Genomic DNA, 13,725 nt, shown 5'->3' with positions numbered 1-13,725 from the left:
TATTCGCTCTTACTGTTGATCCATGGTGAGCATAAAGAATTTTCTCCCTTGGTCTGGCTACTTTTGCAGTTTTCTGCAAAATATTATTAGTGAGTATGCTGCTTTTCTTTTTAAAAACCGTGTTGTTCTGAGAACTACGTCTTCCATCCCTAACTTCGAAGGACATTTGTCATCGATTCTTCCCTGCTTTTACTCCCTTCCCACCTCCTGCCAGGTTATATGCATGGCCCAAGCCCCGTCCTAACTGCAACGCCCAAATTCACCCCGACCTGCGGCCTCACGGGCCGCTCCTCACTGTTCACCCTGTTTTCTCACCTCCTCTCCCAGGTTATGGGCACGCTGCTCCCGGCACCGACGCGGGCAAGGCCTTCTGCATGTTCTACGCCGTGCTGGGCATCCCGCTGACGCTGGTCATGTTCCAGAGCCTGGGCGAGCGGATGAACACATTCGTACGCTACCTGCTGAAGCGCATGAAGAGGTGCTGCGGCATGCGCAACACGGAGGTGTCCATGGAGAACATGGTGACCGTGGGCTTCTTCTCCTGCATGGGGACGCTGTGCATCGGAGCGGCTGCCTTCTCCCAGTGCGAGGAGTGGAGCTTCTTCCACGCCTACTACTACTGCTTTATCACGTTGACTACCATTGGGTTCGGGGACTATGTGGCCCTGCAGACCAAGGGCGCCCTGCAAAAGAAGCCGCTCTACGTGGCCTTTAGCTTTATGTATATCCTCGTGGGGCTGACGGTCATCGGGGCCTTCCTCAACCTGGTGGTCCTCAGGTTCCTGACCATGAACAGCGAGGACGAGCGGCGGGACGCCGAGGAGAGGGCATCCCTTGCCGGAAACCGCAACAGCATGGTCATCCACATCCCGGAGGAGGCGCGGCAGGGCCGGCCCCGCTACAAAGCGGACGTCGCGGACCTGCAGTCCGTGTGCTCCTGCACGTGCTACCGCCCGCAGGAATACGGTGGCCGCCCGGCGGCGCACCAGAACTCCTTCAGCGCCAAGCTTGCCCCCCAGTACTTCCACTCCATCTCTTACAAGATCGAGGAGATCTCACCAAGCACATTAAAAAACAGCCTCTTCCCATCCCCCATCAGCTCCATTTCTCCCGGGTTACACAGCTTTACTGACAACCACAGGCTCATGAGACGGCGGAAGTCCATCTAGGGTGTGGGAGGGAAACACAAGCAGAAAAAGCCACTTGTCATAGTTGACGTTCAGTCTCATTGGCCCCACGTGTCTTTTCTTGTTTATTTATTGTTGTTATCTTTTATTATTATTGTCATCGCTTTTTCTTTCTGTCCTCCCTTCTTGGTTTCGTGTCCTCCCCACCGTTCCAGCGAGACAGAGCCGGCCAAAGGGAAAAGAAAGGCCCGTCTTCCTCTGAAACTCGCATCTGAGCATGAAGCATGGATTTCTTCCTTCTTCCCAGCGAAGTATGCCTTACATTTCTGCCCAACCTGCCCCATCTCTGGGGTGGCTTTCCCAGGACAGGTGTGAGACCAAGACAAGGAGACAGAGCTGAGAGGATACCCAACCCAAAGTTGCACACCCAGCTGAGAGCCTTGAGCGCCCACCCACAGTGGTGTCTCTGACCCAACTCCTCTCTCTTTCCCTTCCCAAGCAGCAGGTGGCCGTATGTGTGTGGTCTGAGAGTGTGTGAGTGAATGCACACACCAGTGTGCTTGTGTATGTGTGGTGTGTGTGGTGTGTGCACCGTGTGACCAAATGGAAAGTATCAGGTATTTAGCTTTCTTTTCCATCACAGTTTTGTTAATAACCTGCTTTTGGCTGCTTCCAAACAAAAAAATGGGAAAACAAAACCTATGAGGTTTTTGATTTATCATCTTGCCAAATCAAGCATGTTCCATAAGCAGTCTTTATCCCAGATGTGTCATGATCACATTTTTAAAATGCTAGGTTCTAAATTATATTAGCTTCTTTTTAGGGGGTGGGGGGCAAGAAGACATGGATCATTTTAGCTTGCCAGTTCAAAAATTTTTAACAAGCATGCACTTTGTTAAACTGGTATGCGTTATCAACACAAGAAAACAAAACTAGCAATGGAATAATCAAAAGCCAATAATTTATTAGAGATACTTTTAATTTTACCATCTTCTGTTCCAACAATTTTCTGTGCAACTGGAAGTATCAGGGGAAACTGGAAAATTGTTGCAACTACAGAGTACCTATTTTATTATTTCTTATTTATGTGATGATGATGATGATCTGTGCAGCGTCTACCTACATGAGTAAGAATTACAGTTTGGGATGCTTGGATGAGAATGGGTATTTGTCAGTGGATGTTGGATGTGGTTTCTTTTCCTAATTAAAAAAAATGACAGGGCACTCCTCATTTTAAAGAATATATATAATGTATTTTAAGAAAGATTGTCTTTAACTGCATTTGATCTGTAAATAAGGGAACGTTGATGTTGGTCTCAGGAAGAGTTTAGAGGCAAGGAGCTGTGTCTTGGTCTGCTGGGAACTTGTCAATCTCAGGGGATGATTTTTTCTGAATAGTGGAGAAATTCCTCCCCACTCTCTATAGGGGATGATGCAAAAGGGAAGGCCTGCTAGTCTCCTGGGGCCCAGTTAGGCTATTGAATGTGACACATTGGAGGCCCTTCTCATGACAGGAATAAAGGAAGGTCTAACCTCCAGCTTCAGAGGGGACTTGTCAATTCCCTCATCCCTGTCTCTGCCGTTTCTAAAAATCAGCCACCCTCGCACTCATTTCTCATAAACTCAAGTTCTTGGCTCTTGGCTGGAAATGAGCATTGGCTGTGCTGCTCAGAAGGAACAGTGGGCTCTCCCAGAATGGAGGAGCGGCTCCCTGGGAAGAGCAGCCCTACAAGGTTTCCTAAAGAGATGGCTGCAGGTGCATCCGTCCCAAGCATCTGGGCCGTTGGACTGAACACAGCACTCAAGATTCCTCTGAGGGGACGTGCACTTTAATGTTACATCCCATGTTGAAAATGGCCCTGTCGTCCAGGACACGGGGCCTGTGGAAGGAGTCTGGGAACCTCAGGTTCTTGAGGCCAAAGTGGACAGTTATCAGTCTTCAAGGTCATATCCATTAACTCATTTTTAAGATTTTTTTAAATTTTAAGGCTCTAAAATCTGTCTAGAGAGTAGAAACAGTTGTTCTTTAATTTTTTTTTTCCTCTTGTAAGAACATTTTGGCTACCGGGGGTCAGCGGTGCAGAAGTACTATGCGTATTAGCAGAGCACTTCATGCTCTGGGGGGGTGGGGGTGGGGGCTGCTTGGAGCACATGTAGGGTTTCTCCTGAAAACTTTTGTAAGATTTGCTCTTGGTGGAGGGAGGGTCATCATCTTTGATCTATAAAAGAAACGGGGGCGCTGAGAATGAGTGGTTTGCTCCATGTCACAGAGCTGGTCCTTGGTAGAACTGAGACATTACTCTCAGTCTGGACCCCAAAAGGGTCCAAGAAGCTGACTGCCGCACCACAGCATCCTCATTCAGCCCTCAGATGAGGGAACCAGCTTCTCTTTCTCCACAGGTAGATGCACCAGGCCCTTGGAGTCCATTAGAGGAACGTGGGTTCAACCCTTCATTCAGAACTGGTTCCCCCACCAGTGTACAGCGGTCATAAAGTGGCCTACTTCTGCTTGAATGCTTCCAGTGACAGGGAGCTCCTCACTTCACAGGGAGATCTAGAAAACATTCCAAAATCTTCTTCTGCAGAGCTGACTCTCCTTTATGGGCTTAAGGTGGGTAGCATGAAGTCTTTTCTGTTTGTGGGATGACCACTAACTTAAGCATCTGAAGCAACTTGGAATCAGTCTTGGTTCCGTATCCCCCTTGTTTCTTCTGCCCTTTGCTACCAGCTCATCCTTCTCTAGGACACTCACCGAGTCTTGTCTTCTGAAGTGAAACACCCTTGTTTATGCTCAGAGTGTTCGGGGGTGGAGGTGAGCCTTGGTTTGCTTCCCTTGTGATGTCCATCTTTTCCTCAGATGGTCCATCTCTTCCCTACCATGGTCTCTGGCCAAGGAGTCCTTTAGGTGCATCCAGCGAGGGCCTCTGATGGAGGCAATGAGTCAAGCCTTCCCTGGGGTTCTCCTCTTTTGATAAAGCAGGATGGGGCATCTCCACCTGGAGCTTGGCCCACTTGATCAGTACTGGAATCCTCAAAAGCCAGGAGGATGCCTACTCTGAGTCACCTTGCAGAGGTCCCTCATGTTCAGAGAAGGAAATCGAAGTCCAGAAAGGCTGGACACAATTCTGAGGTCCCACAGCCAGAACCGAGGCATCCCCGCTTGTTCCTCTTTCTGCTGCGTTGCCGGCTGCTGCGACCGAACAGCCCTGTTGCTGGACTTCGTAGCATCTCAGGCTCAGGGCTCCTCCTCCCTCACACCTGCTGGTGTTTTTCTTTCAGCCCAGGTTTCCCACACCCGTCTTCCAGTTGACCACACCCACTCTGATGGGGAAGAAATCACACCAGGTTGTTTGGATTCAGGCTTCAACTTCTGTTAGAATGAGCTGAGGAAGAGCCACATCCCCCAGAATCACAGGAGGGTGGCCTGCCACCCAGGCCTGGGTGGGGTGAGAAATCAGCGTGGCCGGTAGGTACTTGACAAGGCTTTGGACGCTCACTTGAACGCTTTCCCACTAGGCGATCTCAGGCCGTCCCCTTCATTAAAGGACAGAAGGAAGGTGGGGAGTGGTATCGATCATTCCCACCAGCTCTGGGTGTCACGTTTTCTAGAGACCGTCCCATTTTAATCTTTATGGCATCCATCCGGGGTGGAAGGTGCTGTCACACCATTGGCCTGCTGGACTCTTTACATAGGAGTGAAGCAACCTGTCTGGGTTCTGAGGTACCCGGCTAGCCCCAGAGCTGGGGTCAGAGCTCTTCTTTTCCATCTGCACCACTTTGTCCTGAAACCCAGGCAGCAGCCTCTTAAACACAGTGGGCTGCCTGGTGCTCTAAATTTAAACACTCTGAAGCATCTGTTGCACTCCCATTGTGCCTCGCTGACTGGGAGAAGGGTGTCTGTACTTCGGAATGATCACAGCAGACTGAAGCCCAGGAATCCCACTGGGTCCCTAATCCTTCCAGGAGAGGAAACAAGTGGACACAGACTAGCCCAGGAGACCTCTCCTCTGCAGGTGCTCGTGAAGCCCATCCATACAGAAGGGGGCGCTGACTGCTGACTCGTGGTCCGCTGTTTGGCCTCTGCACACGGGGCCCCGATTAGGAGAGTGTCTGGATGGTAAAGCAGACGCCCACAGACAAGCCCAGGCAGGCCAGTCTTCTCTGCCTCCAGATACGAAAGCCTTGTGGGTCCTGAGTCCCACTGACTCCTGGTCGCTGGCTGCCGGAAGCTGGAGAGAAGGCTTTAGAGGCATTTACTGTCTGTGAGTTGAGTTGGAGAGGAAGGTAGGGGAGCAAAAGATGATTAAAAAGGAAAGCCACCCATCGCCGAGGTTTTTGGCCCTACGTCTTTATGCCGTCTTCTTTTAAAAATCAGAGGCCCTAGTTAGTGTTCCAGCCAAGGCATCCACGGAGGTGGGAGGTCTGCGGCCTGTGCCGGAAGGTGTCCCTTCTCTTGGTGGGATGGGTGTGGTCGTCTGTCAGTCATTCCAGTGAGTTGTGTCATCCTTCTGAAAAGAAGAGGGACAAGGGGCCCCTCATGCAGGCCTGCTGCCTGGGGGCCTCAAGTGTGCTTCTTACAGTCGTGGTTTGTGTGGGACCCCAGAAGCATGCCAGGCTTACAAGGAGAGGGTGGCAGGGCAGGGACCCCACTCACCCCTCCTGCTTCCCTGGGCTCCTGGAAGTCAGCTCCCCTCCCTGGGCCATGGCGGGCCAGCTTGCTGGACTTGCTGCACATTTAGCCTGAAATGAGTTTGATCAATGAAGACATTTGGCCTGGACGTCCTGGTCACTGGGCACATTTGAGGGTTGAGCCACAAAAATGAAAATGAAAACCAAACCCCACTTTGTCTGGCAGCGGGGAAGCGGGGGGACAAGCAGGGGCGCTGAGAGCAGTGTCGTCATGCGAGCCAAGGCCGCGTGCGCGCCGGGCTCCCCGAAGCCCTGGGCGGAAGTCTGTTTCCTGTGGTTGCGTCTGAGCGCACCTTAGGAGAGGCTACCGATTCAGAGAAGGGAAGCTCGCACTGTGATCCCCGCCCACCCCCACCGACTTCGTTCTGAAGCTTCCAGATTTACAGAAGAGTTGAGAGAGCGTGGTGAGCCCCCACCTGCCTTTCACCCGGACTCGCCAGCCTTCAGCGCTCTGCCGTGTTTGCTCAGCCCCCTCCCACCCTGACCCCCTCCACTCCCGCATTCACACAGGGAGGTACTGGGAGGATGAAGCGATGTCTGCAGCCTTTGGGTGGTTCAGCCAAAGGGAAACTTGTTTCTCTCCCAGGAACAAGAGCGTTCTCTTTGGTACCAGGGCCATTTTCACCTCTAAAAAGTTGAGCATCCGTACAATGATATCTAAGGCACCACCCGTAGTCACATTTCCCCAGTTGTCCCCAAAATATCCTCCAGAGCTTTTTTGTGGATCTGAGGACAGTCCAGGACTGCCTCCCACGTTGCTTGTCCACGTGCCCCAGACACCCCCAGTCTAGGACATTCTCCACTAGTTTTGTTTTTCATGATGTTGCCATTTTGGAGCTTGGGCCAGGCGTCTTGTGGGCTGCCCCACGATCTGTCTCTGTTTCCTCAGGTTAAGGAATTTAGGGAAGAGGACAGTGTAGGTGTCATTACGAGTCATGCGTTTGGGAAATCTGGCTCTCTGGAGACCTCTGTGATTACCTCTTTCATTGTAGATAAATGAGGCATGCCAAATGCTGCTCTCCGCTGTTGGAGACACTAACTGAAGCTTCAGAAGGAGGTCCAAAAACCCTGGACGCTGGGTCTCATCGCTAAAGCCAAGCAAGGCCCTGCTATTTCTGACCTCTCACGTGAATTCTCTTCTGTGCTGAGTGTCAGCAATCTTCTCCCCAAACACCTGTGGCGATGATCCAGCTATAAATAGACATCAAGCACGCAGACATTCTTTCATCGACTGTAAAGAGCCAGCGGGTGCAACCCAGTAGGTTGGATGTGAGGTGAGGATGCCTGTAAGCCAGTGGGGCACTTGGGCACCCAGCTGCATGAGTGGTCACGGTGACCGAGCCTTTCCTGTCACTGCTAGAAGTGAGATCTGTTGTTGTGGCACTGCTCTTGGCCAGGAAGGGTTAAAACTTGTGACCTCCATTTGAGATGGTTCTTGGCACTGGCGAGTTCTAGTCTGTGTACACTGGCCCTCTCAGTCTGGTAACGAAAAGCAATCTACCTGCTTCTATTTGATCAGGAACACCTGCCCATGCTGATGCCCACCTGTCCAGGCTGTTTCTGCCACCTGGAAGGGCTCTCTGCTGCTCCCCAGCATGGAGGTGGACATGGGACCATCTCACACACCATCCTTTAAAAGCTTCTCCTATTTGCTCCACAGGGGATTCAGGGAGGCCCTGCTCTGAGGTCCCCAGTCCTTTCTATCGTGGATGAACACACTGAGAAGCCACCCTCTGATGGCCCTGGCTTTCGGAGCTGCGAAGCCCAGGCAGCACCCAGAGAGGGGAATAGACAGTCGGACTCCCAGCATCCAACCTAAATGCGCATTCATCGCTTTCATCAGGCATGTCTTAAGTTCAATGCAGGCGTTTGCTCCTTCCGCGGAAACCGATGCACATCTGTGGGATGAAAACCATCCTCCCACCGCCCGGCAGCGCTGGATGTGTCGTGTGCAGTCGGGCATTTCCCACAGAGCAGGTGACAGGCTTGTGACATTGCACCCTGTTGGAGATTGCACGTAAACCCGGCTGCAGAGCGGCTGCAGGGACAGCATGTGATGGCACTTACCGGGCACCTGCTCTGAGCTGGGTACCGAGCCGGTGTTCTCACACTGTTCGCATTTCTCGCAAAGCCCAGTCCGAGTCTCCTGCAAGGTTACTCTGGGGCATTTGACTTGCAGTCAAAATATGGAAGGAACTAATCAGCCTGATGGAGGAACTCAGGCAGGGCTTCACGGAGGAACTGGCTTTTGATAATCTTTGAGGAGAACCTTGGAGGAGCAAGTGGGCACTGTTTTAGGCGAGGCACGGACGTATGAAAGTTCAGGGAGCACAGATTTCATCCACTGATCAGTGGACTCTTGCCACAGAGCCACGCCTGGTGGATGAGGCAGTGAAGTGTCAAGGCCCTTCACAAGCTGGTCACATGCTAAGTCATCCAGGCCATTCTTATGCTCAGGAAGCTTCATGGCTCCCCAGTGCCCTCGCACAAGGTAATTTCAAGGTCCTTCAGTCTAATAGCCATAGCCTGAGTCTTGGGCTCCTTGGAGGAGCTAGCCATCCTAATGTCCCTTTGGGTCCTCCTTTGATAATGAAAGTCTGCAAGTAGATCCTGTCCCATCTCTCTGAGCCTGTTTCCTCTTTTGTGAACGAGGGTCTGGAAGGGTGGATTTTCCCAGAAGGACTGGGGTTGGAAACCAGTCCGGTTTCTCGGAGACCTCTGCCATCCAGAGAGCAGCTCTCAGTCTTGAAAAGGGAAGTCTTGTGACGTTTAGCCATAAACCTCGGACACTAGAAACAAAACCTCAGCTTTGCCTCTCCCAGCTCCTGGGCGTTGGGAGGTGGAGAACTCAGGGCCCTTTGTAAGCACCGAACAGCGGCTTCCCTTTCTTCCTCTTTGTTATCGGGCCACGTGGCCTCTGGCAAGTCACTTCCTAGCCTTTTCTACGAAGGATGAAATGGTCAGGGGAGAAGCAGATGTCTCCCAGACAGGTGCCGGCAAAGACAAAAGGGGATAAGGTCATGCACCAGGTCCTTGACGGGCAGTTCCGTGGGGGGCGGGGTGGCCAAGGGCCCCCGCATAGGGTTCCTAAGCTGGGCCAGCTCCTTGCTCCTGGGGAGTCTCCTCCTTGCACTGGAAGGACTAGGTCTTCCCCCAGCTCCTCTGGCCCTTCCGTTAACAGCCTCTTGCTTGTGGCCCTGCTCTCGGCCCCCAGATGCTTGGCTGTGCTGTGGGCGGGACGTTTTCTAGTGAGCCGGAGCCCACCTTGCCCCCACCAGCCTTGCGGGAAGCCCTGCCTTTTCTCACCCTGAGAGGAAAAAGCCCCTGAGGCGCGAGGCAGCAGCTGTGAGGTGCTGTAATCCTGCCCAGCTGATTCATTATCCCGTGATGGTTTACGGAGTGTCTGAGCATTTGCCACCAGCCAACCTCAGCAAGAGGCCATTGTGGTCAACCAGACGCCCACGCTTCCTGGCCTCGTAAGGCTAAAATTCCTAGGGCCACACACTTCCAAGATGCAGAGGGTCTAGAGACAGAGTCAGACGAGCAGGTATTGGAACCAAATCATGGCCCGGCCATCCCGGCATTTTCTTGCGCTGAATTTTAAAAGTTGGGTCGAAAAAGAAAAATCCAATGAAGGGAAGAACACGATTAGCGGGAACCCAATGAAGCAGAACCCACAATTACCACAACTTCTCTGTAATTTGATGGCTTCTCGGAGAAGAACACAACCTTGAAACAGACTAATTATATATCTGCTTATTCAGCCCACAAATAGCATTTTGACAGCCATTTGGGGCTGGAAGGGACCTCCAGAGGCCATCTCAGTCCACCCTCTGCTTTATCAGAAATCTCCACGGCATAGGTAAGGCATTGAATTAGGGGAAATGATGTTATTGAGCAAAATTTAGATGGGAAACAAGACTAACCCAGCTAGAGGACCTGAGGCTCTCATGTCCGTAAGGGTGTCGATCAGAAAGCTTGCAGTTAAACACAGGAGACCCAGGCAAAGACGGCAAAGAGGAGGAGTAGGTTTTAAACTACTGAACTCATCACGGAGGAAGGATTTCTAGTCTATTCCCAGCAGGCCAGGAAATGGCTGATGCTCCCTCTAAGACGGACCCTTTGTAACTTCAGCCAACTGTGTATCCTTGTGCCTCAGAACCGTGACAATTTAGAGAGTCTTTTGTGGCCCCAGGCGTAGGAGTGAAGCGTGAGTGAACTGCAGACTCACACCCATGAAGGTGACCGGCGCACAGGCACGGGGCTCATCCTGGGGGCGGGGCGGGGGCGCGGGGGCGGGTCTGCGCGGCTTCATCGGGGGCGCATGTGTGCACCGACTGGGTATCTTTGTTGGCATTGCTGGAGTTTTCATGACTGTGGTAAGAGGACCTGGGTTAGTTCTGTTGGTGGTGCTGCTGGAGGGCTTCCAGAACATTCCCCAGGGCGAGATGGGAGTCAGGCAGCCTCCACCAGAAGCTGGGTCAGCCTGGCCACTTGCCAGGAGGATGGAATGGCTTGTCCCGAACCCCTAGCCGGGACCTCCCTTCCCACGTCGGTGGGCGTTTGGGCTTTGGATGACAGGCCCAGCCGCGGTCAAGGCATCAGACCTTTGGTGGGCAGCCACACCAGATGTGGCAAAACCAGTGGCTCCGGCTGGACCGCAGCGAACCAAATTCAAAGAAGCCTGCTGTTCCTGTTTGTTTTCCTTTCGTCTCTCCTCTGCCTTCTCCGCCTGCGGAGAGGGCGCCTTCACAAATGGCCTTAGAATGCCGTTCTGAAGTTTGACAGAATGAGACAACCATCAAGTGAATATCAGAAGTATTTATTACTGCAGCTTAACCTGAAGAGTGAAAAAACAAAAAAACAAAAACAGAACTGTATCACCAATGTTTACAAGTCCAAGTAGACATCCAGCCCGTGTAAAAATGTAACTAATGCAAGGGATTGCATCTTTCTTTTGTAACGAATGCACTAAGCAACCCTGTATATATTTTACAAAGTCTTTACAGAAAAAGAAAGAACCATTTACTGTAGTGTTGTAAACTAATGCACTTTTCTAATTTTTTCATTAAAATCTCTATGGCACGTTTGCAAATGTGTCTTGGTCTTCCTTCACTAAGAAAGCTGAAAAAAGGGTCACTGTGGTCCGGGCCCTTCCTGCCTTTAAGCCACATTTCCTAAAGCAAGGTGGACAGTCAAAACTGGGCACCAGTTTGCTCACTGGTCCCCCGCACCTCGGGCAGGCCTGCTAGGAAGACTTGCCCCTGAAAATCTTGGCCAGGACCTCAAGTATGCGGAGACCCGATTTGCTGATTTTTGTTTTTCTTGTGGAGGAATCAAGAGTTCAAAACATGAGACGCCCCCTTTTGCCCTTCTCCAGCTGTCTGTGTGTCTGTGCACGTGGAGAAAAGAAGGACGACAGGCGACCTTACCTCTGCGCCAGAGGCCAGACCTGCTCCTGCCTACGTGCCGTGGCTGCTGGGGCGTTAGGGGCTACTGACGACACCTGTGTTCCGGAGGCCTGGGCGTCACGGAACTGTCTGCGGGGTCCAGGGTCAGAGCTTCCTGGAGGGCAGAGGTTCTCTGATTTGGGCGTCCACCCCAGGGGCTTCCGAGAACACAGACTGCAGGGCTCCACCCTCGGTGTGGGTCCTGGATGGGCCAAGAGTGTGCGTGTCTCACCAAGCCTCAGGCGTGCGTACGCTGCTGAGGTCAGGGCCAGGTCTTCCCTGTGCTGTCCCAGCTCGGATTAGGGGGCGATCCCGCGCAAAAGCGCATCTGGCCGCAGGTGGAGCCCCGCAAGCCAGGCCCCTCTCTGCCCATCTCGTAGGACATGCACTTTCAGCGAGCACCTGCTGCCTGCTCGGCTCTGTTCCACTTCCCCAGAACAGAGGTTCAGACAGGGAACAGACCTGAGCCTGGTGAGAGCCTTGACTCCTAATGATTTACATCACGTCACTGCTGTTTGTCCCCCCACTAGCACACCTTCTTTCAGGAGCTGGGTCTTCTCAGCCAGGGATTGGCCAACTTTCTCTGTCAAGAGCCAGATAGGACCATTTTAGACTTACTGCAGTACCCCAGAGGGCAGAGCCTGAGCGTGAACCCCAGGCCAGCATCAGTGAGCTCTCCGGCATGGGGTGGGCTAGTGGACCCATGCAGGATGTAGTTTTAAGTAGAATGCGACTGCGAGGTACAAGTCTCCTAGAAAGGCCAGAGCGACTCCCTGCACGCACGTCCTGCAGAGCCGGGCAAGGCTCCTGGCGCCCTCCCATTCTTCCTATTGCCTCCCACCCCGTCATTGGTTTCCAGTCATGGGCCAGGCCCCGAGGGACAAGCTCATGGCCCAGAGATGAATCGGAAAACATAAGATGTTTGGAGGGAGCACCAGGCTTGGGGTCAGTGGTGCAGCCTCCATGTCCCTGCCGTGGTGTTAGGAGGTCTGTGGACTCAGCTATTGAATTGCCTGAAGCTCAAGTCTACTGTTTTAGCAGCTCTGGTCAACTCAGCCCCAGGCAGACCAAGAGTTGCATTGAAAAACAAACTCAAACAGCCCAGGGGCGCAGGGCTCCCTCACCTGGCCCCCCTGCAGGGCTGGGCACAGTGGCAGGTGGGTGGCTGCCCCCAGATCAGCACCCCAGTCCTAGGTGGCAATGCTGCTTGACCTCACTGCACCACAGGTGCCCTGTGTGCAAACAGGGACTTCGGAGGGATTATTGTTAACATCACCCCATGAGTCAGGGTACCTACTGGGATAATATATGCAGTGCTCATAACAAATGCCAGCTGTGTGCCAGCGCCGTTCTGAGACCCTGATTGTGTGGTGGTTATTCTCGGTTCTGCTGTGTGCATTCCACACACGTTCCCTTTGGCTGTGTGTCTACCATGTGCTGTACGTCTCGTATGAATAGTGACTTCCTGTGTGTTTATTCCTCTGGCGCCTGCCCCCTTTTGCTCCTTCTTCTGATAATAGTCCAGACTTGAGCCATAATCTGACCCAGAACCCCTTGAATGAATGAGAGGCCAAGTGCCTTTGAGGAAGGACCCTGGTACATGGCTAAAAATGTATGCTATTAAATCTCCCTTCCAGCCTTCCCTGAAGGGACCTGCGGCTGTTTACCAGGGTGTCTCTGCAGTGGGGAAAGGGAGACAGACTTTGAGGGGATTCCTGCACGCTGGTTCTGAGCTGACATTAATTCCAAGAGACCCAAAACATCCCCTTGGCCCACCCGTCAGAGCAAGAGCTTATCCAGGTCAGTGATCAGTGAGGTCCAGTCTGTCTCACAGTGGGTCCATCCAAGTCAACACACATGCATGCATGTGTGTGTCGCTTCAGGTTCTGGAATGCATCATTGGATAGACACACCCAACAATGGCAAGGTCCTCACATTGTTAATAGACCTTGTCCCCAGCCACAGGGGTGGTCTGTCCTCCAGGCTGGGCTAGTTACAGCACCATGTCCCCTGGGCCACCATGGTGATTGCTCCAGGCTTGAACATGTGACCCAGATCAGCCAGTGGGAGCCTTCCCTCTTCTTCCCCAGCAGGAGCTGGCGGGGCTGAGGGGACGACCTGTGCCTGCCAGCCGCTGTGGCTGGGGTCTCAACGCAGGTGGGCTGAGAGGATGAAGCCGGCATCCAGACGTCTCACAGAAGCCCTGCATCAAGTTTTCCCCGTGGCCAGGCCTACCCTTGCCCTTTCTACTGGCCGATGATATAAGCTAATGAACTCCAACAAGCCAGTGAGAACTTGAGCTTGACTCTAGGGTCCTGAGTCAAATGCTGGGCTGGGACTCCTCCGTTTTCCCCTTGAAATCTCTCTCCACCTCGATCCACTCTGCTCTGTGTCCATGGAAACAAACCTGTGTGGCTTCCGTTTAGATTTGGCCACTGGGGAGTGCTGGCACGAAGGGT

The 13,725-nt window shown here is 52.7% G+C and overlaps 1 protein-coding gene across 1 annotated transcript; it reads left to right on the top strand.

Annotated features, from left to right (window-relative positions):
• Window positions 1–413: 413 nt before the first annotated feature.
• Window positions 414–1,169, top strand: KCNK9 (potassium two pore domain channel subfamily K member 9). Its single transcript, XM_072949675.1, has one exon. The coding sequence runs from the start codon at window positions 414–416 to the stop codon at window positions 1,167–1,169; it is 756 nt and encodes a 251-aa protein (XP_072805776.1).
• Window positions 1,170–13,725: the final 12,556 nt, after the last annotated feature.

The sequence above is a fragment of the Vicugna pacos genome, chromosome 25 (assembly GCF_048564905.1).
Source record: "Vicugna pacos chromosome 25, VicPac4, whole genome shotgun sequence".
Taxonomy (NCBI): Eukaryota; Metazoa; Chordata; class Mammalia; order Artiodactyla; family Camelidae; genus Vicugna; species Vicugna pacos.
This window is presented reverse-complemented; position numbering and strand designations above follow the sequence as displayed.

Excerpts from the sequence above, each read along its gene's own strand:
- KCNK9 (XM_072949675.1), top strand. The coding sequence starts at position 414 with ATGTTCCAGAGCCTGGGCGAGCGGATGAACACATTCGTACGCTACCTG.